The sequence below is a fragment of the Oreochromis niloticus genome, linkage group LG7 (genome assembly GCF_001858045.2).
Source record: "Oreochromis niloticus isolate F11D_XX linkage group LG7, O_niloticus_UMD_NMBU, whole genome shotgun sequence".
In the NCBI taxonomy this organism is placed as follows: domain Eukaryota; kingdom Metazoa; phylum Chordata; class Actinopteri; order Cichliformes; family Cichlidae; genus Oreochromis; species Oreochromis niloticus.
This window is the reverse complement of record NC_031972.2, coordinates 21,333,010-21,360,979: the sequence shown is the minus strand read 5'-3', so window position 1 is coordinate 21,360,979 and position 27,970 is coordinate 21,333,010. Positions and strand designations below refer to the sequence as shown.

The window sequence follows — 27,970 nt, the reverse complement described above, 5'->3', positions numbered from 1 at the left end:
CTCCTGCAATTATATCTGGCATAGAAATTACCTACAAAATAAATTGCTAAAAACTGAATTGTATTGGATGAACAAATACACAAGGCCAATGATCAGTTTTGTTGTTTTATTATCACAGAAGCACAACAGGTACCACTATGCAGGTGAACAACAAATTCAATACTATCATGAAAAAAAAACAAAAACCAAATAGTTAAAAAGGAATGCTTATCTGAGAAAAAGAAATATCCAATCACAACATCACATCCTTCAAAATCAAACTTTTACAATATTGTCAGATATACATGGCAGAAAGAAGCAAAAGCACTTTGGATTATTCACTTTCCTTTTTGCGTTTTGTACCAATATGCTCCACAAGATGTTTAACTTGAAACTGAAGCGCTTACATCAGACACATGCAGTAGCTTTCATCTTTTTCGCTCCACTTCTACTTGAAATGGATTCATTATCCAGCTCTGAAGTACCAATTATCAGGAGTGTAGCTTAAAAGTTTCCAAATCTACAATATTACCAGAAGGATATCGGTGCTGCAAAATGAAACTGGTCCTGCTGAAAGGTTTTTTCATCAATTCAGAGAGGGGGTGGAGGATATGGGGAGAAGTGTAATGTATTTTTTTTAGCCAATTAAAAGAAAGCTGGAGTACCCGAGTGTAAACCTGATGACTTTTTTTTGTTGTACATTCAACAAAAGACTGCTCCAACTCAATTGTGAAGGGAAATAAAGACTTGAGAACCTAAAAGCCATGACAACTGCAATAAGTCAAAAAAGAAAATCCCTCCTTTTAAATCAACTAAATGGAAAACACTATGAAAAAACCAAAAAAAAAAAAAAAAAAAAAAAAAAAAAAAAACAACTGCAAGGATAGATGCTGAAAACAGAAGATACACAGCTTACAATTTATTCCCTTAAACACAAAAAGCATGGGGAGGTGAGTACTTGCATACAGAGCTACAGCCCAGGGTTTAACACAGACAGTATGTGAGTAAGCTGCGGCTGAATGGGGAAACCATACAATGGGAAGGAAAACAAAAGACGTAAGCAGGGGAGGTTGTCCGGCGGGCTACTCCTCGTCTGAGGAGTCCCTGTCAAAGTTGTAGGCCATGAAGAAAACGTCGGGTCGAGGTGGGACGAGGGCATGGCCCGGTTTCACAATCTCAAAGCCCAGGAAACTGAAGGTACGCACCAGTTTAGCTGGAATGAGAAGGCGGACACATTAAGATGATTGAAAATACATAAGTCCAAATTAACATTGTTTACAGAGTGGACACAGAGTCAAATAGGTGAAAAAACAAAGCTGTTGGCACATACCACGATCATCTCTGTTCTTGTAAAAGCAGACAAACACGCTAACGACTTTCAGATGTTCTTCAGCATACTCCAAGAGAGCCGCGAAACTGCAGGGAGAACAGAGGGCAGCTTAGCTTAGAAAATGGAAAACAAGCCCGCAAGAAGCACGCTCAACCACAATTGACTCTGGCTGAATCTGGAGCTTATCCTCAGAGGATTAGATGCGTTTTCCTGATTTCTGTACACGCTGTGCTCTTGGCTTCGCCTGCTATGTTTCACGGTCAGCAAAAATGTGATTTTACAACAGATCAAAGTTTAAAGTGTGCAAAGGCGTCAGGGTCCAATCATCTTAATCATAAAATGCACACACCAATTATTCTAACTTTAATTGCTCGTGACTGCTCGTGAGGCAGCTCACGTCTGCCAACCTGGAGATCTGCAGGTATTTTCTGCATATTGCTGCTAATCAGGCCTCACCTTTCCTTGCTGCCATCAGGAAGAGGGTCCAGAGGTAACTCCACGTAGAGTGCACTGCTGCTTAGGACAGCATCCCACTGTATTGTCTTGGTAACGGTAGGACGACTTTGGAAGTGGAGTATCCCAGGGCGACCGTTCCCTGGCGGTTCCTCCGTTACAGTCAACTTTCGATCCTGGAATTTAGAAACGCCATGCGTGAAAACCGCAGTCTGTGACATCACATTATTATATCAGCCCCTGAAAACGCTGCACAAAGTGGCATTTCTTCCAACTTACTGAGTAGAGCAGTCGAGCTGAAGGAGTGTGATCCCGTGTGCCATTCCCTCGCCCACCTGGGATCTTCAGGGGTGGGAGAGGGGCATCAGGAGCACCACAGAGGCCCTGGGCCGCGGGTACTACTACAGTGCAGGGACAGGCTGCAGGCAGAGCAGACAAAGAAAATGTAGTCACACAAATTGCACCCTTACTTTGTTTGGCATCTTTCGTGCAAGTACAGGCTCATACATGTCACGGGACTGCAGAAAAATACAGACTCAGCCTGTGTGTGCAAAGAAGAGGAGCAGAAATTCATTTCCTGTGATTTTTTTTTTTGATGATTTTGTGAAGCACTTCAGATTGTGCACTACTGAAATCTACCTGCAGGCTCCTATTCCTACCAATGAATTATAGAGGATGTTTATGGCACACAGCGGAGCCAACAAAACCCCGATGGGTCATGTGCAAATGTTTTGTTTGAACTGTGAAGCAGCTGTAAAGCAGCTGGTGTGTCTAAACCTTAACACCCTAGGCTACAGATAACCCAACCACTGTTGCACTGGGTACGCTCATCTCAGAGGAAGTTCTTGTTCTTACAGTGTTTGATCACACCGTTATGCTGATTTAAATTTTTTTAAATATTGTATACTAATTATCTATAAGACTAAGAATTATGCTTGCCAAAAAGATTGACAAACTAAACTAGCAAAGGCTACAAAACAAACACCAGCAGGTCTGAGCTTTTAAATAATTTACAGTTTCAGTTCCCACAACAATGGCAATATGTTTACAAAGTATCTGAACGAGCCAGCGCACCAACACAGAAGGATGGGGTGGGAGGATTGTGGTGCGCTACACTGACAGGTCAAAGTTCTTTGAGAACAAAGCATTGATCAAAGTAGGCCTTTTGTTTTAGATGATGGTGCAACATGACTGCTTATCAATACAATAACTTAGTGATCACATATTGGGCTGAGCCTGATTACTTCTCACAATATTGATTAAGTCCTCTGCTCTTTATTATTTGTTACCCCCAATTAAATAGCACTTTTCTACTGACTCTTAGCACACTGAGGGCTTTCCTATAACAAGCACCTTTGTCTAAACCTAACCACCTTTAACCTAGCTCACACTACAATACAGGCACTATGGGAAACTGGGGTTTAGGATCTTGCCCAAGGACACTTCAACATGTAAAAGACTAGAGCAGCAGAGGACTGACCTTCTGACCTTGTGGCTAAACATAAATCTGATCTTAGATAAAGCACTGCTTTCTTCACGGTCTACTCTGCTTAGAGTGAATACAAAAGCAGCAACACATCCACACAATTAAGAAGCAAGAATTTAAGAAAGACTAAAGAAATTATGACTCTTTATTTTACTTTTTTCCAAAAGATAAAATAGCTTCAGTAATTAAAAAGTACCAATTGTAATTACCAGCTGCCTAAGACTACAATCGGGTTGTTTGGTTTCACCAGCACCTAAAAACCAACAAATTCACCAACACGTGCCAAAGAAAAATCTCAAATTAAAAGAGTGATTAGACTAAAAGGAACGATTTAATAAGAATTTTAAATATTTCGGAGACAATACTCAATAGTAGTACGCACACTAGCTGTGCCATAAATTAATACTATAACGACTACTTAACAGAACTTCTATCCTTTTTTATCTCGAAATTAGACACTAAATAATAAAAACCACGTTAAGAAGTCTTCAGTAATGAGCGTCCTCTTCGGTTACAGTGCTATACGTGTGCGCATTTATAGCGCTACGTCCATCATCGTGTACAGTAATCTTCTCACGTCACCTTCAGTAAAATGGCAGTTGCGTAATAATTTACCTAGTCAGCTCACGATGGCAAATTCAGAAAAACGTGTTCACTTTTTTAAAATCAGTCTAATGGTATCACACCTCTCGCTTCCTTTATTTATCTGAGGCCATCAAATGTTTACGGGAACAGCGTGGACTAGCGTTGTTTCCCTGTTTCAATGCGCACAACCCGATATGAGGCGAGTTTTAAGCATTAACAATGTCACACGACAGCTGCCGTATGAAGATCTGCTTCATTCAAGACGGATATCAGTTTACGCTGTCGGTACGTATTTCACAACATGATGTATTAAATTGTGTATTTTCTTTTTACTTTCTTTGACAAAACGATTAACTGTTAAAGGCTGCCTACTTGCTAACTGCAGTGACGCAACTCAAGTTCAACCACGTCTGCGGCTAACGTTAACTAATGCTGGTCAAACTGCTTCTTCGGTCACACAACAAGCCTACGTACTTTCAACATGACAGTTTTAAAAAGAATATTAAAACCAAGAGAGACAAAAAAGTGTGATCTTAAGGCTATTTGATGATACTGCGTTTCACTTAAATGCTATTTACTTCCGCTTTTCTGGTGGGCCGCTAGCTTAGCCACCCCTCCCCCCACATCGCGATTAGCAGTTAGCTTAGTCGAGGTGATTTTCAGCATGTACTTACTTCCCAATCATGTCACAAATACCGCTACTCAAATTCGCCATGGTAGTAAGAGGCTGCGTTTTTCCTTCTTTCTCGCGAGCAAAGCAATGACTGTTTAGGATCCGCTGGAGGTTGGATTTTACCATCCGGCCTCGGGTAGAGACACGACGGGCTGACTGCTCGCTGCTGCGCTCCGCTCGGTAGTGACCGTTCACGGAGCTGGGAGCTGGTTAAAAAAAAAGATTAAGTCAAGCGACACAGAACGACACAAAACACCACTTCCTATTTTCAAAATAGTTGTGAGTACCTTGCGTCTTATGCAACACATTATTACATGATATTCTTCTTTTACCAATTGGAAATAGCGTATACTTTATTACATATTATTATTATTATTATTTACAAAATAAACGAAACTGATCTGGAATAAGATTACATTGCTGCCCGCAACAATTAAAAAGTCGAAATAGATTATTTCTAATATAACAAGCAACTAGTATTTTAGTAATACATCAATGATTTCTGTCTTAATAACTATATGTCATAAATTAACTTTATTGTCTGTATATTTTATTCATTTCAAATTACAAACGTTAACGGGGACCATTACTGTGAAAGAGGAAGACGCATTAAAACAGCTTTGCCTATTTAGAGCTAACTTTACATTACCAAGCTAATGCTAACCGTGTTAAAAATGCTAACGGAAAAGATAGGGTGTTAATGTAGAATCTCACCATTACCACTATCTGAGAAAACTGACTCTCCCTGATCTGTGAATGGAAAATAGTAAAGGTGATCTATGACAATGTCTCCTCGAAGTATAGAAACATTCATTTAAAACGACGATTTCTTCTGTTTATATCCTTTAGCTTGTCTTATGCTAGAACACACCAGTAGAGGGGGGGCTGTGTTTACTGGGCCCGGAGGCACCTAGAGAGAAAAACTTAGAACAAAGGACTGTATATGAGGCCTATATGGTATCCAAATTCGTATTTTCCACAGTAATTGCCTGCACTATTAATAAAAGAAGTTCATTTGTATGCGTTTTAAAAAGTAAAAGATGCTACACTATGACCTGCTTACACCTGCAGTTTTCCTCTGATTGTATTTTCTTAGTGTATTCCTATGTCATGTTTACCTGGGTGGTTTCACTTAAAATTTAACTGGTTATAAAGTTTTTCAGATGTAATAGAAAATGATCTTACTTTTGAATTGTGTATTTTAAAACCTAGTCAGTTGTAATAAGAGCATTTCAGGTAGTCTGCTCAGATGTGACGGTTACATACATCACGTATTGTATTGCAAACACTACGTGATGTATTGTTTGCAATACATCACGTTGTGTGCAACAGTGCACACAAAGAATGCGACAACATAATTACTAAATTACCCCAAACATTTCTTCTGTTTCTGTATTAGTTAATGTAACAGTTGTGCATTTTCTCCAAAAGTTGAATCTGTTCATCTGGACGTAGCGTTTTGTGGGAGAAACGTTTCGTCACTCATCCAAGTGACTTCTTCAGTCTCAGCTGACTGCAGGTTTCCCCAAACCTTATGAACAGTACATTTGCATAATGACTGAAACCAGCCCACTGAAGGAACAATGGGCTGTGAGGTCAGTTCCTTAATCATAATTATGCAAATTCCCATGACCATTGATCAACAATCACTGACCAAAACCCACCGATCAAAGAACACTGATCAATGGCCATGAGTCCCATTCACAGAGAGTTGGGGAATGGCTGCAATCACAGCATTGTAAGATGGCGAAAGATGTACCCTTAGGCCCCCTCCTCGATTCAGAGATGGTCTTGCAGTCAGCTGAGACTGAAGAAGTCACTTGGATGAGTGACGAAACGTTTCTCCCACAAAACGCTACGTCCAGATGAACAGATTCAACTTTTGGAGATTTACTTTCCTGGATGATTGAGAATGCATCAAGAAGTTGTGCATTTTCTGATTACTTCTTCCCCTAAATGACATTTCATTGTCCTAACAATATGTGTCAATCTTTAATCTCTATTTTTTACTTGATTGAATTTATTGTAACTATAATGTTAAGGGTTACATGAAAAATACCACCTTTAAATGTGTGTTTATACGTTTCTTGCTAGAGTTACATAGATGATAGGTGGTTTGGTTTACAGCATTTTTTAATCCAAGTTTAATCAGATCTATGAAAATTACATCTAAGTTAATATAACAAAATGGGTCAATTTTCATTGGAAAATTTATACATTCTGTGCTGCAATCAAGACGTGATGGCATGAATGGCATTCAGTGACTTCGTGCGACGCTCCCTCTGTCCACCAGGTGGCGACAACATACAGAATTCTCGTTTTAGTTCAATGATAATTGTTATAGGTTGAAATAAAAAAAAAAGTTAATTATAAGCTGCATGGAGAAGACCCCACTGATGTTTTAAAGTAGGCGAGACAGCATAACCAAGTGTGTCTTTTGAGCTGAAAAAAATAAATTGTATTTGTGAATCTTCTTTCAGTCCCATCTGCACTATAACACACCTCATAACAGCCTCAAAAACACTGAAGCAATACTCCCAAAACACAAGGATGACCACATCTAATTTTCACACACTGAACTTAGTTATAAAACATATTTGCAGCACTTGGGAAATTTATTAGAACACCTGTCAAAAACATGAATTATTATCATAATGTTGTGAACTTTCAACCACTAAGTTTTCTGTATACAGTATACAACTACAATTTATAATCTTAAAATTAGAAAATTCACGGATGACAATAATAATATTTTAGCATTAAAAATAGAAATATTAATATTTAAATAAAGATCTAGTGCATACTTGTGTATTTACATTACAGAAACATAAAATATGATTTTAGTAATTAGCAATACTTTTAATATTAGGGCAGCTCTCTCATTAACTTTACTCTGGGTGGTATAATCTATCTATCTATCTATCTATCTATCTATCTATCTATCTATCTATCTATTTTTTCTTCTTCCGTAAATTATACTTAAATATTTTAGTCTCATAAATGTGAACTGAACTGAACTGAAGGGTATATAAAGCTTTACTTTGCACAGGGGGTTCATTGAGTTCATTTTAAAGGAACAGTTCAACTTTTTTTGTTTTTTCCCAATATCTCCTTTATATGAATCATTTTAAGAAAAAGATATGGTACTCTGAGAATCTTTAATTGAATCCTGGGAAATTTAAACAGTAAGAGATAGAGAAAATAGAAGCATAACTTCAAAGGAGAGAAAAAAAGCTTTATGAAACCTTATTTTAGGACGAAGTCAGCAAAACTTTTAAACGTTTTTAAATCAAATATAAATAAATATACATAATTTACGTGGTTTTGAAGTCCTGGTAAGCACAGAAATGTAACTTAATTTGCATAACGTTTCGAAAAAATCTCACAATTGGTTTCAGATTTTCCTCCTCCGCCCGCCCTCTCGTTCAAGTTTGTCCCTCTGCGCGATCCGTTTGTCGTCCGAAGAGAGGAAGGAAAAAAAGAAAAAGAAAAAGGCGAGGACCGAGAGCGACGCTTGCAGCTGATATACCGCTGGCTCAGAAATGGAGGGCGACACCACTGTCCGGAGAATAAAACCCTTCGGGACTCAACAATATGTTGCTCAGGATAATAACGGAGCCCAGGACCGCTGCGAGAATAACGGCTACAACGGTGAGCCGAAGAGGAAGCCCGAAGTGAACCTTTACCTGCTGCGGGAAGGGCTCGCAGCTTCTCTGGTCTCTGTATTTATTTTGGTGCTGTGGGCACTCGTTCACTTGTCTTTGCAGCAGCTTGTCATAGGAAAACCGACGGGCGAGTTCAACGCAGTGAGAGCCAGGTGAGTTTTACGATAAGACCAGTTTTATTCTCTAGGTGTTGGCCCGGTTAATCTTTCTTCTGTTGGGAAAGAGACCTGCCCAGAAACCACTGCCGGGGTGCCTGTTCCGCTCCATCTCCACCTTTACCTTCAACCTAAGCAGCGAAGTGGACAGGTGCCAGTCTCAGGAGAGGATAGGAGCAGCGATTATTAGGACTAATCTGATGTAGTTAACCATTATTCCTCCCCCAAGCCTTTTAAAACCACCCCTGGGTAGATGAATAACAAGTTTACTGCCTAAGTCTTAATAATGAAAGCTGTAAGATGTTAAAAAAGTAGGTGTTTATTCATATACAGTAGCACACAGTACGTTTTTTATTTGGTGAATTTCCAATGCAAATACATGACAAAGAGTTTTTAAGGACCGGTTGAGAAACAGGAAATGCGGATTTAAAGCACGTGAGCATAGCGGTAGCATATACATGTACAGTAGTTAGTTCTCCATTGTAGTGGGAGACAGAAAAGACACCTTTGGGAAAAGGCTTTTAGATTACATTATTAATAAACAGGAGAAGGAGGAGAAGAAATCACCATATTGATCAGTGACAGTAAGCATCAGGAGCTATCCTACTTATCAACCCTGACATTTTATAAAACATAGAAAAAAATCAAATAAAGTTCAAATAGAGCAAGAGGGATCATAATAAACATCACACACCCTGTCCCTGTAAAAGATGCTGTAGAATTTTCAGATTAAAAGTTCATTCAGTTTCACAGTGTTACAGAGGGCTGCAGGGATTATAGCATTGAATCTGAGGTCAGCAGAGCTGCAGCTGAGCTCCTGAAAGTGCCGAGCAGCTGGATTTGCCATCTTTTGGCTCGTTGCTCTATAAATGAGTGAGACATGCTCCATTTGAACTGATTAGAGCTCTGAGCTCTGAGTCTGTCGCCCACAAATCCAGATTTTGCAGTAGGTCATTGAAAAACTGAGTGAAAGCAGCACTTTAGATTTCTGAAATATCATGTGGTGCCACACTGGCTACAAGAAAACCAAATTGAGCAGGAGATTGGTTTTTAATCTGTACGGATAACAGCTGGACTACAACACATGACTTTAGAGGTCGTGGTTTGATATCAGGCAGAGTTCATTTGTTTTAAGTATCAGTTACCACTGCAGTATTTTATTATCTGTAAAAGCAAACAGCAGTTTTCTTCTAAAATAAAAAAAGAAAAGGGGTAAACGCCTCCTAAGGCAATATCACTGTTCTCCAATCCCAAGACCTCCAATCTTAAGCTTTGATCAATTGTTTTGTTTCCTCAAAAAATGTCTTGTATACAAAGCATCAGGAAATACTGCAGATTGCTCAGTACAGTTTCCAAGTCTTATTCTGCACGTATTCAAATTGCTTTTCAGTAGAAAGCAAGACAAGAAGGGTGAAAATTGTAATCTTTTACAGTTAAATTTGTGGTTTTAAAGCAGTTTTTCCTCCATATATGTTATGAAAAGCTGTCTATTTGGAGCCACAATTACAGTAAAGTATGATCTACCATTGTTTGTCATATACAACCTTGTTTCGACCCACAACAGTTGGGTTAAAGTACTTGTACAAACATTTTGTAAATCAGTAAAGCCAGCAGCCAGTTCACGGTCTAACACAAAAATGTTTAAGCCTCGTTGTTTCTCTTACAAACACAAAAGTGTGTGCAGCCATGTGAGTGAGTTCACTCATGTCTTCAGGACATGCATTTAATATATTTTAAGTTTTTCGAAACTTTGTTGATGCTTTGTCTACACATGCACAGTGGTGTTCAATCAGACTGTGTAATTACATGACTGAACTGTTATTAAATTGATGAGATATGCTAAAATGTGTTGGGACAAGTCGCCTTGATTTACTGATGTTTCACAGTAAACATAGCAGATTATTTATCTTTCTCTCTTTTTCCTTTTCTCTCACCTCTCAATCTAGGCAGCACTTGGAGCAGATAACTAGTGCAGGCCCTCGGCCTGTGGGCAGCCAGGAGAATGAGGTCCTGACAGTGGGATACCTGTTGAAGCAAATCGAGGACATCCAGGTCGAGACTGCCGCAGGGCCTCATCAACTCACGATTGATATTCAGCGTCCCACTGGGACCTTCTCTATTGATTTCCTTGGAGGCTTCACTAGCTTCTATGATCACATCACCAACATTGCCGTTAGGCTGGAGCCCAAGGGTGGCGCGCAGCACCTCATGCTCGCTAACTGCCACTTTGACACAGTGGCCAACAGTCCAGGTAAAAACAAATTAATTACTCATTTGAACAGACATGCCTCTGTGAGGGTGAAACCCTGAATATGGTGGTGTTTGTTTTATTCATAGTCCACGCCTTGCAAATTAACACCTGGAGACCATGTCAACAGCGCTTCTGTGCATTTTATAAAAACATTTTCTTAAATCTGTTGTTGTACCGCGAGTGCTCTTTTGTACTATTTATGGTCCCCAGAGGATGAACTCATCAGACCTTGATTTGCTGTCATTTTTACTTAGAGTGACACATTTAGAAAACTACTTGGTGTTTTTTATTTTTTTGAGTGACATTTGGTTAAAAAAAAGTTAATGGTTAGAGATGGGAGGTGAGAACTGGTTCCAGTCCAAAGTGTCCAATCCATCAGTATCCTATAGCTTTATCCTTATTAATTCAATTTTTCCAGTATTGGCATCTCTTTCTGACTAATTACACATTGCAGAGCAATGACAGTCATTGCAGTGGAGCTATTGCATGCCTGAGTTGCATGCAAGAACATGTGCATGAGAGCTTTATTTCTACTCTGTTTTAAAACTGTGTTAAAATAGTTTCTTTGATGCTTAAAATTTAGTTAAACACCCCCTTCCCCCTCCCCACCCCAATTGTAAAAGTGGCACAGATATACAGATATATCTATAAAGAATCTGATCTATAAACAGATTAAATAATGTCGCTGGTGTACATAAACTCTTAACAACAGTCATCACTATTTATGGTCCCTACAGGATGAATTGTAAACTTTTCTTTTCCCTGCTTGATTTAAATGTGTAGCACATTGCAGTGTGCAACCATCGCGTTTTAGTCTGGTTTTAATTCAGCATTTTTTTTATTTTATTTTTTTTAACTCTACACCCTCGAGCCTGGTGGGTAGGCATGTTTTCCCAGCTCTCATTCTCACACACATACACGTTACGCACAGCTACACTGGTAAAAGGAAATTGATCCAAAAGGTGTGGACCAGGAAGATACACATATATTTTCACATCCCCCGGTGCTTGCCAAGCCTTTGATTTCTTGGAATTCTTAATGTTTGTTTATGGAAAAACAAAGAATAAAGACAGGCAGGACTTGGTAAGATAAACTCATAAGTTAATTGAAAATACTTTTTTCCTGTTTAAAGCTAACCTGCACAGATGCATGCATTCTGAAGTCTTACGGTGCGACTGAGAGATAGCAATTAATATGCTGCTGTCATATGTGGATGGTACGCAGACACAGGGTGAACAAGCCCCCACCCCCACCTCATGAACTCACTGAGTGTAGAGAGCCAGAGCACATGATGAGTTTGCCCCTCTGATCTGCAGATCATTTTTTCCTTACTTTGTTATATTTTCACTGCTGAGCTGTGTAATCTTTCTGTATCACATGCTCCTTTCTTTTCCTCTCATTGGTGTCCCTTTTTCTTTATTCTCTCACCAGGAGCAGTGGGAGGTTTTTTTTTTGTTTTTTTTTTGTAATCAAGTAGTCACATGTTCCTTTACACAGGGCCTATTCTCTACACTCCATACTTTAGAGCTTTTATTTCTACCATCTGTGTTTTGTTATCTCACATTATTTTGCTAGCTCAGGACAGATGGATGTTATGGATGTTAATTGTATTTCTCTGGATGTAAATAGCAGGTTAAGACTGATTTCTGTTGCTCTCACTAATGTTTTAGTAAACTAGAAGCCCACGATTGGTATTCGTGACACACTGCTCCCTGTCTAAGACCGTTTCTCTGTCTTAGGTGCCAGTGATGATGCAGTGAGCTGTGCAGTGATGCTGGAAGTCCTCCATTCCCTGGCCAACCAGTCAACTCCTCTTAACCACGGCGTCATCTTCCTGTTTAACGGGGCAGAGGAAAATGTACTGCAGGTAAAAAGAACACGTAGTGGGATGTTAAACTAGCCTGTAAGGAGCATTGGTGTCACTTTATTTAATTTGTATCACTTTTTTAAAATTATTTTCTGTGTCATTTGTTGTTTCTTTGTCTCTCGGGTTCCTCACGCTCTCCTTTAGGCCAGTCATGGTTTCATTACCCAGCACCCATGGGCCAAGCAGGTGCGAGCCTTCATTAATTTGGAGGCTGCAGGTGTTGGTGGCAAGGAGGTTGTTTTCCAGACAGGTACTGTACCATGCTAGTTTGATGAATTAGCCTTGTTTGTTTGTTATGATGCCTTCTTTTTTGGTGGATGTGTGTGCAGCCTACCATCTATAGCATGCAAAAAAGCATGGCAGGTTCTCCAGTTAAAGCAGTCAACTACTGCTGCTTTGTCTAATACTTTAAGGAGACTTAAATGCTTACATCACCGAAATACGGTGATGTAAGTAGGCAAGTAGGCAGGTTTAGAAACAGTGGAGGGAACGGGATAAATAACCTCGATGATGTATCCTTGTCTACAAAATGATGAATCTGTATGACAGAATTTAGGAATCAAGGCTAATTGTCAGGTATCTAAAATATTTCAGCAGCCTCTTCTCCCTTAAAGGTCCAGAGAACCCGTGGCTGGTCCAAGCCTATGTGCATGCAGCCAAACACCCCTTCGCCTCTGTGGTCGGCCAGGAGGTCTTTCAGAGCGGTGTCATTCCCTCAGACACGGACTTCCGCATATTTAGGGACTTTGGTAACATCCCAGGTAAGTCCACCGATACTCACACTACGTAACAGAAGCCAATAAGGAAGATGTGCGCGTTTCCTTTGCAGAATATGTTTATAGATAAACATTACTTTATTGTGCTTGTTTTAATAATGACCCGCTGCTCTGGTCAGAATTTAGTAGCTCGCACACAATGATCCACTTAATAGGTCTTCACCTAAATTGTGCTCAAGGTCACATTTCCTGTTTCATGGGTAATTTTACATTTTCATAAGAATCCCTATTCTTCTTGAAACCAGATTTTAGTGATGTAATACTTTTCAAGCCTCCTTGACTTCTCTGAGAATTTTAATACTTGCTAGTTTGCGTAGTACAGCCACTGACAATGAAATGTATCACTTTCGTTCTGTGCTTCACACGTTTCAGTAACCTGTGAATTGCGATGACTTGTGAGCCAGATGAGCTGTTGCATTCATGTCTTTCTGGTTTAATATATTTTTTGCAGGCATTGATCTGGCTTTCATTGAAAATGGCTTCATCTACCACACCAAGTACGACACAGCTAACAGGATCCTAACAGACTCGATACAGAGAGCGGGTAAGCAGCGGACCTCATATGCTTCCATGCTCAAATATTTATTACGCTTTTATTCAAGACTCATTGCAAATATATGAGAGCTGTCACTACAGCACCATTTTCTGTTACAGACACACCTGCTGAGCATTTGTGCTTTGTCCACCAGTCTGTCTGAGAACTTAGAAGTGCACACGTACAGCGGCAGTCACAGACTGTTGCCCCTTGTGCTTCTGCGTTGCTGAATAATTTTGCTTTGCTTAGCAGAGAATCCAGTCAGACAGCACTAAAAACCTTGGCATCAGTTGGCATCTTTCCTCTCTCCCTCAGCAACTACTGGACATCTCCCTTCTGTTCTTCTGTGTGCAGCAACTCACCATGAAAGGCATGAATTATTAGAGAGAGAAGGCGAGATTTCAGACGGAGGCAGAAGGTATTTTTAGTCTATAAAGAAGAGGGCAGAACAGTGCTGTAAGGTGGAGAGTAGGAGACAGCACGGAAGGCGAGGATCTATCAGCGGTTCTGCGCTTTTGAAGCTTGTGATGAATAGACCCTTTGGCCTCTGCTTAAAAATCTAGAGACCAAGCGATTCACTTTTGTCAAAAGCAAACACAGCGCGGATCTCTCAGAGATTTTATGTGAAATGTTTTTTTTAAAAAGAGCATGTTGCCGTGTTTATAAAATGGATCTTATCATTACCATCAGTGCTGGCTTTGTGATAGAAACAGAAAACAGAAAGATGTGGGTAAATTGCAAGCAGTGAACTCTGCACGATCAAGATTTTGTACAGTGTTGTTTTGGCCACAGTGAAGCTACCAGGCGGAAGAACAATGGAGCTTTGTCTTGCCTTGTGTTTTTGTGCTGTTAACTGTGCAGACATGGAGGTAGTATAGTACAGTAGTATAGTACAGTAGTACAGAGAAAAAAAACAAAACTGATTTTTTTGCTGCAGTGGACTGAAAAAAGTCTACACACCCCTGTAAAAATGCCAAGTTTTTGTAATGTTAAAATACGAGACCACAGTGAGTCATTTCAAAATGTCTTCCTGCCATTATGTGACCCACAACCTGTGAAAATGAGTGCATTCAGTTTTCTTGAGTAGGACTCTATTAGCATGCCACATCTGGATTTGATTTGCCCACTCTTCCTCAGACAAGTGCTGCAAATCTATCAGATAGCACTTGTGCACAGCTCCCTTCAGGTCATCCCACACATTTTCTAATGATTTACATCTGGACTGGTTGGGCCATTCCAGATTGAACTGGGGCTTTAGTCAAGGTGGAGGGACAAGCATACATCCAAATCAACAAAATAATGGATTCAACAGAAGCAAATTAAAGTTTTGGGGTTTTTAGGTTTTCAGTAGAATATTTGTGGGGTGACCTGAAGAGGGCTGTTGTAGAACAGCAATCTGACACATTTAGAGTGTGTTTGCAAGGAAGCATGGGCAACTGTTCCCAAGTCAAGACATGCCATGTTGACGAATGGCATGCTGTGATAAAATCAAAAGGTGCTTCAATAAAGTCTTAGTTTAAGGGTGTGCTCATAAGGCAACATAGGATTTTTAAATTGATACCATAGGTGTATCTACTGGGAGGCTGAGGGGTAGCGCTGGCAGTATTTTTATATCCACTGTACACTCTTGCTGTTCCTTCCTGTAATCAGATTTCTGATCTGAGCTGAACTTCATATTTGGAGCCAATTTAAACAGAACGCCCTTGGTCTTGGTGCCCCGTAAACTTGTGTACAGCTGTAAATAAGATTTGCTCTCCATCTCTCTCACACACACACCACTGAGCTTTTCCTCTTCCCACAGCCACCCTCGCTGCAACAAATACATGATCATGTATACACAGTCACTTTGTAATAGTGCACATAAGGCACAGCAGTGGAATATGAGAGAGTACTGTCGTTATCTGTCAGATCCTATCATCCTTTCTTACATGTCCTGTCATGGGGGAAAAACTCTTCTGTGAGTAAAACAGTATACATGTGTTTAATTGGTTTTACAATATTATTGTTTTTGTAAGAGGTTGCAGTAGTGTGTTGGGGGGTGTAATTTACCAATATAGTGCCATTTAACAGGCCACCCCCTCTGTGTAGCCTTTTCTGCTAAGTCAACAGTAACTTGTGTAATGCATGTGACATGTCAGCTCTGTAAAGGAGGATCCTTTTAGTCTTGTGAAGTCATAGGAGCTCATCACTTTCATATTCAGTCATATAATCTGTTTACTTCCCCGTATGTAGGATAGAATCACAAATGGTGGAAACTCCAAACCTCTATTGACTAAACCTCCCAGTTCCTCTTATTCTGTTGTCATTTACTGTCTGGATAACTGGATTGTATATGGCAGGCTGCCCAGATGATGCACACTGTTCTTTATGGAGCAAAAGACAGTCAAACCTTCAGTGCATTAACTCCATATTTACGTCCTGTTTTCAGGAGACAACATCCTGGCCGTTCTGAAGTATCTGGCAATGTCAGAAAAGTTGGCTGATTCCTCAGAGTACCGCCATGGCAATATGGTGTTTTTTGACCTGCTCGGTGTAATTGTAGTAGCTTACCCAGCCCGTGTTGGCACTATCCTCAACTACATGGTGGCCACAGCTACTTTCCTCTACCTGGCCAAGAAAGCCTCAATGCCTGGCCATGGAGGTAGGTCACCATTTCCTGCACCCTAATGCTTGTTACTGATTGGTCTTTAAATCAGGGATTCTCTAAGAAATTGATCATTTAGTTTTAGGGTTATGTCACTTAGCAGAAAAGTAATGAACATGAAATGCTTGTTTTATTTGCATTAATGGCCCCAAGCTGCATATATTTTAATGATATGTCACAGTTTTAAGATTTAGAACACATAACTTCGATGAGCTCTTGTGGATCTGCAGAATAAATCAGTAAAATCCTAATTAATTGACTTGTCTCTGTATCTCCAAGGTGGGCGCTATGTTCGAGACCTGGCCTGTGCCACCGGTGTAGCATTGCTCAGCTGGTTTGTCACCCTGTTGTCGGTGCTGATTGTGGCCCTGCTTGTCACTCTGTTGGGCCGCTCCATGTTTTGGTACAACCATTTCTATGCCTCAGTCTGCCTGTATGGAGCTGCAGCCACCGGCAAGATGATACTCATACACACACTGGCCAAGAACCTGTACTACGGGGTGAGTGAGTGGAGTTTTAAATATAGAGCTTCCAGTAAATTTCAAGCAGAGACCGAGTGGCAGGACATGATTAAGAGTAGCAGTAACATTGAATGTGAAATGTACTGTTAAAACTTTTAGGAGCATTGTCTGATTGCATGGTAGAAGCAACATTATGCATCACTGTCCAAGGGCTTCTTCCTAAAATCCACTCATATTTTTAGAATAGGAAAAAATAATTTTCACAGACAAATCTTGGACTATTTGTGGTGTTTTAGTTGGAAAAAAATATCTTTATTCTGTAAATTTGCTAGTTGCACCTGTTCAACTGCTTATTAAGGCAAATAAATATCTAATCAGCCAATCATATTGGAGCCACAGTGATTTAGGTGCGCAGACAACCTGCTAATATTCAAACTGAGCATCAGAATGGGGAAGAAAGGCGATTTAAGTGACTTTGGATGTGGCACAGTTGCTGGCAGTCTGATCTTCTGGGATCTCCAGAGTTTAGAGAGAATGGTCACAAAAACTCAGAAGTCACTCCTGTCAGTTTAGAACAGAAAACTGAGGCTACAGTTCAAAACTGGACAGCAGAAGGTTGGAAAAATGTTGAATAGGCTGATTAATCTAAATTTCCCATGTAACGTTCAGATAGTAGGGTATGAATTTGGAATGAACGCATGGATCCATCTTGCCTTGGATGAACATTTCAGGCTGTTGGCAGTGAAATAGTCTGGAGTTTATTTTATTGGCACACTTTGTGCTCCTTAGTACCAACTGTGGGTATGGTGGAATGAATGGGAGATTCACATTTTGGATGAAAACCTGACTAATCTGCAGCAACTGCGTGATGCTGTCATGTCAGTATGGACCAAAATCTGTGTTTCCAGCACATTGTTCAGTATGTTCTACAAAGAATTAGGAGAAAGCGGTCTAACCCAGTACTAGCAAAGTGTACCTAAAAAATTGGATGGTGATTGTAGAGTTCAAATCGGTCTTAAATTATTCTTATTGATTGTTTTCTGATTGTAGTAAAGTGGATTACACTGTGACTGATGCGTCATGATGACTCGGTAAACTGCTGACGATCGTCTGTGTGTGTTTGTGTACATGTGGTTATAAAACCGTAGATTTGTGAGACAGTGTGTCCTCTGTGCTTCACATGTATGTTTGCCAAATTTGATCTCTCTCACTGTGGTTTTCAATAGGCATTCATTCAGCTCTTAGATGTTAGCACCTCTGTCATAAAAGCAAAATCCATTTCTCACATCCTTTAAAAGAGAGTGTTATAGATTTCTTTGGTAAGTTGTTGAATACTTTGTAGAAACGGATGGTTGAAATTGAATGGCCGCATTGTATGTGTGACATTTATAAAATACAAGGATTAATTTAAAGCTGAAAGAGCTGCACTGAATTGATTTAGATCTGGAGCCACAGCTTACCACAATGTGAACTGCAGCTTATTATGGCCATTTTCCAGTAAGGACACAGACTAACCTTTGTCCCAGATTACATAACGCTTCAGTGAAACAACATGACTGTTGAGAGAACGGCATGTTTCCTTACTCTAATCCTGAATGGTATTTTCTTCAAGAAAAATGTCTAGCTCAAAGGACAGAGAGGAAAGAAATTATTAGTCCTCAAATAAAACTTATACAAGTTACAGTTGTAATCATTGTCCTTTTCTTCAGTGGTTTTATCCTCCTTTTAGTTTACAGTTGTGATTTTGGGATAAAGCAGTGGAAGTTATTTATTTCTTGTTTTTTATCCACATCAGATGAGAGTTGATGATCTTATTTGCAGTTTATGTGAGAAGATCCCATTTCTCCCAAAAAAAGAACCTCTATGTACTATTTCACTATTAAATGATGTGAACTGAACTTGACAGCAGACCAAAAACCTCGGCAGTCACTTGTTTGCAGTTTGAAAGTTGGAAGTTTGGCACTTTTAAGTGAATCCATTGATTGTTATGCCTAATTTATGGGGCAGGTGTGTATATTAGTGACATTAATTTGTTACTCATATCCCCAAAAAGTTCTGATTATGATGATGAACTTCTGTGTACTTTTTTGTTGTTGTTTTTTGTTTTGGCAAAACAACCCTTAAATTTCCATACTTACAGGTTAAATCCTCATCTGTCAAAGCAGCACACACCTTCCCCTGCACGTTTCTTGTATTTTGAGCTTTTGTTTTCCTCACAGGGCGTCCGCCTGGTAGAGCTGGGTGACCTTTACTTTGATGTGAGCTTGCTGCTGTGGTGCTGCAGCCTGGTGTGGTTGACCCAACATGGCCTGTGTTCGGCCTACGTGCCCATGCTAATGGTGGCTTTCCCCCTGGCCACCAGACTGCTGCTGGCAAAAGAATTCAAACACAGAGGTAAAGACTTGATCTCAAAGTCGACCTTGGTTACCATGATTGAATGAAGCGCAGGGTACTAAAAACTGTTGAAAGTAAGGACGCTTTGGTTAATTATTAATACTTTTGCTAGAGTCACAAGAGTAAATTATGTAAATGCTCATACCTGCTCTGTATTAGGTCTCTTAGCAGTAAGATGAAGCTAGCATTGTCTCATTGTACTGTAATCTTATCAGGCTATTTTAGATGAGTGTGTTATCACAGAAATAGTCAAAGTAGATCTCCAAGTAACTGCAGGAAATAAACTGAGGTGAACCCTCTTCTAGCTCCTATTGTCCTCTTGACCAAAGGCCTGTGTATGCTTTAAGTTCTTATCAGACTGTCTTATGTCTTTTGAAAAATGACACACAAAAGCTGTGTTTTTTGGGGGGTTTTGCCCCCAAGTGATCAAAAGGGTTCAGGATTGGATCCTTAATGAAAGTCGCTAGATAAATAGTAACAATATATGATGGGCAGATCGTGCAGCCTCCTACAGACAAATCCTAAGTAGCACCTGATTGGAGGAACACTTCTCCTGGGCGGACTTTAGAGTTCAGCGAAACGTGTTTCTAAATATATTGTAGGCAGTAAATAAGGCACACATTCACTGAATCCGCAAAACTCAATGCAACGCATGTTGTTTTTTTCTCCTTGCACAGCAGGAGAAGAAAACAGGGCTGGAGTCGCATTTGATCTGTAGTCGCATTTGATCTGTAGTGTTTGCATGTTTTACTTTGAACACTGTATAAACACTTTTCTCTTTAAGATGGATTTTCATAGCTGCGGGGGCAGCTACGAGAATCCAGTATGTGTGTGTGTGTCTCTCTTGGCTGGCTCAGTTATACCTGACAAAGATTTATTTATTTTTTTCTCCAGGAGCATCAGCGAAGTACTGCGTGCTGTACCTGCTGGGCCTGGCGTTGCCATATGTGCACTTCATGTTTCTCATCTGGGTGGTGTTTGAGATTTTCACTCCCATCATGGGGCGGAGTGGCACAGAGATACCCCCCGAGGTGGTGCTGGCGTCCTTAGTCACTCTGGCAACTATCTTCCTCTCCTCCTTTTTTGTGAGTATTTCTACTATATATATATAAAAGTGATAAGAAAATCTGGAATTTTATTAAGCAGAAGAAACAGAGAAATCCCATTTTGAATTAAATGGCCTGCATGGTAAATGGCCTGCATTTGTATAGCGCTTTTCTAGTCCATAGGACCCCAAAGCGCTTTACACTACATTCAGTCATTCACCCAGTCACACACACATTCACACACTGAATTAGACAGAATATACTTCACTATAGAACTGTTTTGATTAATCTGGTAGTATTAACTTTATTTTCATGTCAGATAAGGAAGGAAATATACGTACAGTATAGAATATAATCTTCAGAAGTGAATTTCATTTAGAGAATGTGTTGGTGAATCAGGTATTTCGTGCCACCTTTGTTGTATTTTCAAATGCCCGTTCCTTCTGCTGTTCAGTAACACATGCTCATGTCTTTGTCAGCTGCATTTTATCTACTTGGTGCGGAGCACTAAGCGGATCATGGCAGGTCTTGGGTTCGTCTTCACCATCATGTTCCTGTTGGTGTCCTGTGGCCTCTTCTTTCCTTATTCAGGCGATCTAGACAGCCCGCGGCCAAAGAGAGTTTTCCTGCAGGTTGAAATTCACAGCATGCACACAAAACACAAATATACACAGAAATGATACAGATACAGTATGTAAGAAAAGGAAAAACTGGATCTGCAAGTCAAAACCAGTAAATGTGTTCATATTCATAATAGCCAAAACCTAAAGCTCTGGCCTGTCCATTGCATGAAGTTTAAGGTCTGAGTGACTCGGTTTGAAAAGAAAATGATGCAAGAAGATATTTCTAAATGAGTGAAACCCTTGAACTAAGGTACGGTCGGATCAGTTTTGCAGCATTTGGCTGAATCTGAGCTGAGTTCATAGTCCCGTACACTGCACAATTCATCCTGCTGCTTTTATCAGCAGTCATACCCTCAAGAAACCCATGTCCACTGGCTGCAATATGTGCTCATGCCAAAGTGTTACCTCCACCACATTTAAAAGATAACGTGGTATGCTTCAGATCATGAGCTGTTTCTCTCCTTCTCCATAATATTCTCCCCCATTCATTCCGGCACATGTCCATTTTGGTTTCATCTGTCCCAATATTTTTTTCCTGAACTGTGCAGGCTCTTTTTGATCTTGTGTGACAGTCTAATCTGGCCTTCCTGTTCTTGAGTGTAACCTGTGGTTTGCACCTCGGTGTAAATCCTCCGAGTTGTAAACACTCTCGAGGAGCCTATCTCCCTGAGAGTGTTCTTGATGTGTTAAGTTGTGTTTCTTAAACATGGAAATAATTCTGTCATCTTTTATTATTATTTATTATTATATTTTCCTCCCTGATGTGCTCACGTATGTAATTTCCATTAAGTCATTCCAGCTAAACAGATGTGGCACAAAGCAAAGAAAGAAAAGAGAACATGTTAACAAAGAACTTAGTTGTTTTGGGGTTTGTTTTTTTTCCTGTAACTCTCCCTGCAGCATACAACACGGACCTTCCACAATCTCCAGGGCCAGGTGGAGAGCCGAGACTCGGGTCTGTGGATAAACAGCTTTGACTACACTGGCATACAGCACATCACACCCCACATCCCCGAGATCAACGAAACGGTTCGGACCCGCTGCAGAGAGGACCGACCTTTCTGTGGTTACCCCTGGTTCCTGCCCGTCAAGTTCCTCAGCAGGTCAGCCTCGTAGCTTTGATGCCTCTGGTCTTGTAATAAATGCTTGTTTCAGTCATGCTTTGAACTTCACAAGTGTGTTTGCAGGAAGAACTGGTACATCCCCGCTCCGGAAGTGTCTCCGAGCTCTCCAGTGGAGTTCAGCCTGCTGTCCAAAGAGGAGACGAGCTGGGGAACGATCAAGATGACATTCAGTGCGAAAGGTCAGGAGCAGCTTATGGAGAGTTAAGATTTTAGAGATCTAAAGAAGTACCAAGTGATAGCAGAAGGAGCAAACCCAAAACAGAAAGAAAGAAAGAAAGAGAAGGAAAGAAGGAAAGAAAGAAAGAAAGAAAGAAAGAAGGAAAGAAAGAAAGAAAGAAGGAAAGAAAGAAAGAAAGAAAGAAAATTGATGACCGTTTTTAAAGAGCATGTGATAGGCCGTGTGAAGAACCTGAGAGTGTAGCGTGTTGATTTTTAGTTGTAGGTATCACTTTGTGCTTCCTCCTCGACTTTCCTGTCTCATGCAGGCCCGAGCCACATGTCTTTGTATCTGATGCCTCATCGAGGAGCCAGCCTCTCCACCTGGTCCTTTGGTGACGGGACGCCTCGATTTGACCTGAGCGGAGAGTATTTTGTTTTCTATTCACACGGCCTTGACGCCCCCACATGGATCTTCTGGTTTGAAATACAGGTACTGACCTTTTCTTCTTATTTACATTTCCTATTTCCATCTTCAAAGTGACTTTGGTGCATCACGACAGAGATGGCAGTCTGCACCGACAATTATCTGCAATATTTTTGCAAATTACAGTAATTAACTGTGATAAACAGGCAAATATCATGTACCTGTTGCCATCTACATACACAGAAATTCACATTAACTTGTTACATTCAGAGTCCAGCCACAGCCACATGGATTTGAGACAGAAATTTCTCCACAAATAGTTGCTGAGTGCAAAATAACACATGACTGGCAACTTTATTTTTAATAGAGAATAATAGATGCAGAATATAACCAGCTGAGTCAATCCCAGTATTGCAAATAAATTCGTCACAGATGACTAACTGGTTAATAGCAAGATGTTGTCAGTTTGCCTCCATTTATAAATTAGATGGTGATTATTTGCAAACCTGAGTGACTGCAGTCAGTCCAGCAGTGAGACCCGTGATTGTTTGGAGACAACCTGTGCAGTTGCCATCTGAAGCTGCTCACCCCACTACTTGCAGTTGTTTGCTGAAAGTGAAAAACACCAGCACAGTCACCAGGAAACCACAGATTTTTCCTAGTCACAAGGTTTTTGTCCTATTGTTACTGTCAAACATAAGGCCCGGGGGCCAGAATCGGCCCGGCAACAACTCCAAAGCAGCTCACAGGATGGCTTTGTAAAATGTAAATTAGGGGACGAATTTTGGACTTTGAACTATATTTTCATCAAGTTTACAACTTTTACAGCTATAACAAGCTCCCCTGCTTTACTGATCAGCTTCACTGATTCTCCCTGCTTAAGATCAAAGTTGGCTGCATGTGGCCCATGGTCTAAAATAAGTGGGACTGAGCCACGACTTGCATTGAATGCTGCATGCAGCTCCTCGTGGCTCAGACTAACTTCACAGCATAATCAAGACATTGCTAATCTTATGTGGTTCTGCTGTTTTATTTCTGTCCCTCTGTTTGTCAGCCTCCCGCAGACCCTGACCCATCTGGCCCCGAGGGGATCATCTCAGTCGCCATCTCTTCCCACTATTTCTTTGGGAAAGACCGGAGGACTGCTCAGTTGGAGGAAATGCTTCACAGGTTCCCCACGTGGGCTTTTCCCTCATCCTGGGTCAGTACCTATGACATGTACCGATACTGAGGATGTCACACATCCCACGAGGCTGCTGCTGAGGAGGGCTTAGGCCCACAGGGCTCCAAGAGACAGATGTAGAAGAGATTACAAGGAACAATATGGAGGAGCGACCCCCGCTGCCTTTTCACTCAAACTGTAACACACACAACACACACGAGCTCCGCCCCAGCCAGCCTGAGAGACCCCCACCACTGTGTCAGTAGGCACTGTAGTTAACCAAGGAGAGATGCTTGGTGCTGTGCTCACTCCTGGGTTAGTGAAAGGAAGGGGTTAGTTTTTTTTCTTTTCTGTTCTCTACTTGGTGGATCGTGCCTTTTGCTTTACTCGCTGTAACTCGCTTTTCCTTTCGCTCACGTCCACCCCCGTTCTTCCTCACTAACGCCAGCGCTCCTCCTGAACGACTAACATCACACGGCTACCTCCACTGCTCTTTATCAGCAAAACCATTCTGGCCATTGTCATATTAAATGTGTCACTACCACCTACTCCGTGCATCGTAGGGTGCAATAACGCATGATTCATGAGTTCCTGTTTCTCTCCTCTGAATTGAACTGGATACTTTGAAAGTCACCTTTCATTAACCTGCACTTGTGTTAATAGTTTTTGATTTACTGACATGCCCTTCTTTACTAAGACCACTCATTTATTTTTTTAAATTTTCTTTGGAGCTACGTGTTTTAACGAGGAATGTAACACCCGCTTAAACTGTCAGAGGACATGGCGTGCAGACAGAAAACTGTGTTAAATGAAAACAGATGGCTGAATTCAAGCTGTTCTGGAAATGGTGGTTAAATCTGGAGGGTAGTGTAATTTCACCTGACGTGTTTATGCAGTTTAATTTTGTTTTGGGGTTTGAAATTGTTCAGGATGATCACCCCCGTGAATCCACAGGGGGTTTACCTTTGCATCCGTTTCACATTTGTTCTTACTGTAGTAATAACTGCAGTTTTTTTTTTTTGTAAAGAGAGGAAAAAAGTAAAACTTGACTATGCTTCGAGCCGTCTCCAGCAGCAACTTTAACAAATCTTTTGCTTCACAAACAAAAGCAGAGCTGTAATTTTTTTTTCCGCTGCTCCCGGATTTTCAAATGTGATCCTCTGCTTTTGTTTATTGCATTTGTAAGTAAAAGAAATGCCTTCTGGGGGTTTTGGACAATTTAAAGTGTCGGGAATCTGGGATGGGCTTTTATTCCTACTTTTTGATTTTCCCTTTCTTGAATGTAATATCTGTGACGCTGCTGGAGAGGGCTCAGTTTTATTTGTGCTGTTGTTTTGTCCGTAGCTCACATACACAGTCCGCTTCACATGGTGCCACCACTACCTCCAGACTGATCAAACTCAACACAGAGATAACAGTTTCAGATTGAATGTTACTGTTGGGAAGCTTTAGAGGAGATTTAGCTAACAAAAGTTAACTAATGTTGGAAAGGGAGATTATTTAAATGGTTTATAAAGCGTCACCATGCTTATCTGTGGGCTACATCCGTTTATAGATGTCCACATATCTGCGTTTTCAGAAAGTCTGACTTCCCTGCCTCCCTGAGTTTGACTCATCATTAAAGGAGTCAAAGGTGGAATCGGGTTGTTGACTAATGAAGCAAAAGTCTTTTGTCCACCTCGAGTCTACCCAGCGAGGCGTCACCGTGAACCATGTTGTCCGTTTGCCACAAAACGAGAAATCACAATGAAAGGAGGCCTTAAAGTTTTGCTTCCAAAGATGCACAAAACGTTTACTGTTGTGGACACAAACATCTCAGTGGTCTTAAAAGCTATCAAGTGCCACACTGCGAAGCGTTTTCATGCCCGTGGATTGTTAACATCCATCACAGCCTTCAGCAGATTGTCCCACTGTGTTTTTGGTTTTTTTTTTATGCTCCACATGAGCAAAACTAAAAGTCAAACAATTTTAAAGCTATAAAATTCCTATTAAGCCACTCTGTAGCTATTCTGGAGTTATATCTCAGCACGTGAGTGGAGTTTGTGTTCGTGCCGCCTCACAGGTCAGATCAAATGATAAAAGAGGATCCTTTTTACTGGTTTCATAGCAGTGAAAAAAATTTCAGTCTCAACTTTGACGACAGGCACTTGAAGCGCTTCGACTCCACCTGCTGAGGAAGCCCGTGTGATGCAGGCTAAAGCGCCTGCTTGGACTTTTTCACCTTATCAGCTGATTCCTGCAAAGATCCGCCAGACCTCAGTGCTCCTTCACAAGGACAAATATTTAATAAAATTAGATTTTTGAAGTAGTTTTTGCTTTCACTAAAGTACCACTCCTATTTGTTTTTTTGCCATTTACCTCATGATAACATGCATCACCTCACCCCTCTGACGAGTAAAGACATGACATGCTGTTCATGTTTCAGGTGTCTGCAGTTTGATTTGAGTGCGGCACTAAAACCTGGAAGAAAAAAAAAAAAAAGTCCAGTCCTTTCTGATCTGTTCACTGACGGCTGACTCTGTACTTGATCCTGCTGCTCCTGACTGAAAGATGGATTTGTTTTCTTTACTAAGACCAGTAAAAAGTCTCATTTTGTCCTTAGATGTAAGATCCTTTAAGGGACATAAAGAGGTTGCAGGTACCGCTGTAATAGAGTGGGGGAAGGCTGAGAAATGGCTCACCCTACACTGCTGTTGCTCCCCCTGTTCCTTTTCAGATGTGAGTGATTTGAATTTACTATGCGTTACTAATGTGTTAGTGTGAGCTAGTGTAGGCTGAGAGGCTGACCGGGCACTGCACTGAACGTTTCTGTGTTCAGACTTTGAACTTTATCTTCATCACACATAACGGTCTAGTTAAGTCCATTTCAAGTCAAGAAATACGTTCTTTAACTGTGGGATACTTTTAAATGTCTTAATGTCATATCTAAAAATATTACATTTACATTTTGGGGATTTTCTTTAAATTGACCTTTCATCCACATCTGTAACTGTTAGTTTTGTTCTCACTTTGATTTCTAACAAGACTAATTTCCTTTTTTTGTGATCGTCACATAACCGTTAACAGTTTTTCTTTAAATACATCTTTGTTTCCTTAGTTGGAACTGTTGACTGTTGTGCTTTGGATTATTGGGTCTGTTAACAGGGTATCCATGTATTGGATTTACGGGATGATTTTACATTATGCAAAAAGTTTGAATTAATTTAACACTTGTACAGCAATTAAAAAGCTTCTTACGTTTAATCTTGGCAAGTGTCACTTCTTTAGATGTCCACACAAACAAACATCAGCTACATGGTGAGGCGGGGTTTCACTCTTACCCAGGTAACTTCAGAATAGAATAGAATTCAACTTTATTGTCATTGCACATGTCACAGGTACAGGGCAACGAAATGCAGTTTGCATCCATCCAGAAGTGCTTTAGCCATGATATAGATATATTACAATATATATTAGCAATAATATAGATATGTAAGTATATTACAGAAATGGGTCTATTATGGTATGTTATAATGTACACGGTATGAAGTATGTTATGAATATGCTATAACTATAAGTATGTACAGGCTGTAGTGAGTACAAGCTATGAACAGGATATAAATATGAAAAAAGCTATACAGAATATGAAATAAAAAAACTATACAGAAATATGAGATATACAGTTATACAGAAATGTGAACTATGCAAGTTATAAACAGTTGTAGGGTTAAAAATTATCGTATGTACAGAATGATTATTTACACAGAACTATACAGTAGCGCAGTTAAGATAAGTGAGATATGTGGATAATTTCTACAGAGGCTATATAAAGTGCTAGTGGTTGTGAGTGGTGGTTCAGTCCATGTTATTGTGTGTTTGAGGGTACAGTTGTCCATTGTGTGTGGGTGTGTGTATGTTCAGTCTATGAGTTTAACGTGGGTCAGATGTCAGGAGGCAGAGTTCAGGAGTCTGACAGCTGTGGGGAAGAAGCTGTTCCGGTACCTGGTGGTCTTAGTCCGGAGGCTCCTGTAGCGCCTCCCAGAGGGCAGGAGGGTGAAGAGTCCATGTGATGGGTGACTGGGGTCTTTGATGATTTTCCCAGCCCTTTTCAGACACCGCTTCCTGTAGATGTCCTTTATGGCAGGAAGTGGTGCTCCAGCGATGCGCTGGGCAGTTTTCACGACCCTCTGCAACGCCTT

General features: G+C 40.5%; 2 protein-coding genes across 2 annotated transcripts; one reads left to right on the top strand and one right to left on the bottom strand.

Annotated features, from left to right (window-relative positions):
- Positions 1–91: 91 nt before the first annotated feature.
- On the bottom strand, positions 92–4,710 carry oaz1b (ornithine decarboxylase antizyme 1b). Its single transcript, XM_013276720.3, is given in 6 exon segments — positions 92–1,192; positions 1,310–1,395; positions 1,766–1,938; positions 2,042–2,128; positions 2,130–2,181; positions 4,508–4,710. Coding segments are annotated over 6 exon segments (654 nt in total). The 5' UTR covers positions 4,633–4,710; the 3' UTR covers positions 92–1,061.
- ermp1 (endoplasmic reticulum metallopeptidase 1) lies at positions 2,195–27,035 on the top strand. The gene is made up of 16 exons (XM_003453917.4): positions 2,195–4,118; positions 7,905–8,323; positions 10,273–10,577; positions 12,317–12,444; positions 12,589–12,694; positions 13,059–13,205; positions 13,672–13,764; positions 16,184–16,396; positions 16,679–16,899; positions 19,080–19,254; positions 20,149–20,339; positions 20,780–20,932; positions 21,824–22,026; positions 22,111–22,226; positions 22,533–22,696; positions 23,685–27,035. Exons 2-16 carry the CDS (start codon positions 8,049–8,051, stop codon positions 23,859–23,861), a joined length of 2,667 nt encoding a protein of 888 aa, XP_003453965.1. The 5' UTR covers positions 2,195–4,118; positions 7,905–8,048; the 3' UTR covers positions 23,862–27,035.
- The last annotated feature ends 935 nt before the right edge of the window (positions 27,036–27,970 follow it).

Excerpts from the sequence above, each read along its gene's own strand:
- ermp1 (XM_003453917.4), top strand. The coding sequence starts at position 8,049 with ATGGAGGGCGACACCACTGTCCGGAGAATAAAACCCTTCGGGACTCAA. Across the intron at positions 12,695-13,058 it reads GGAGGTTGTTTTCCAGACAG|GTCCAGAGAACCCGTGGCTG; the intron begins GTACTGTACCAT and ends TCTCCCTTAAAG. Across the intron at positions 20,933-21,823 it reads CAAAGAGAGTTTTCCTGCAG|CATACAACACGGACCTTCCA; the intron begins GTTGAAATTCAC and ends CTCTCCCTGCAG.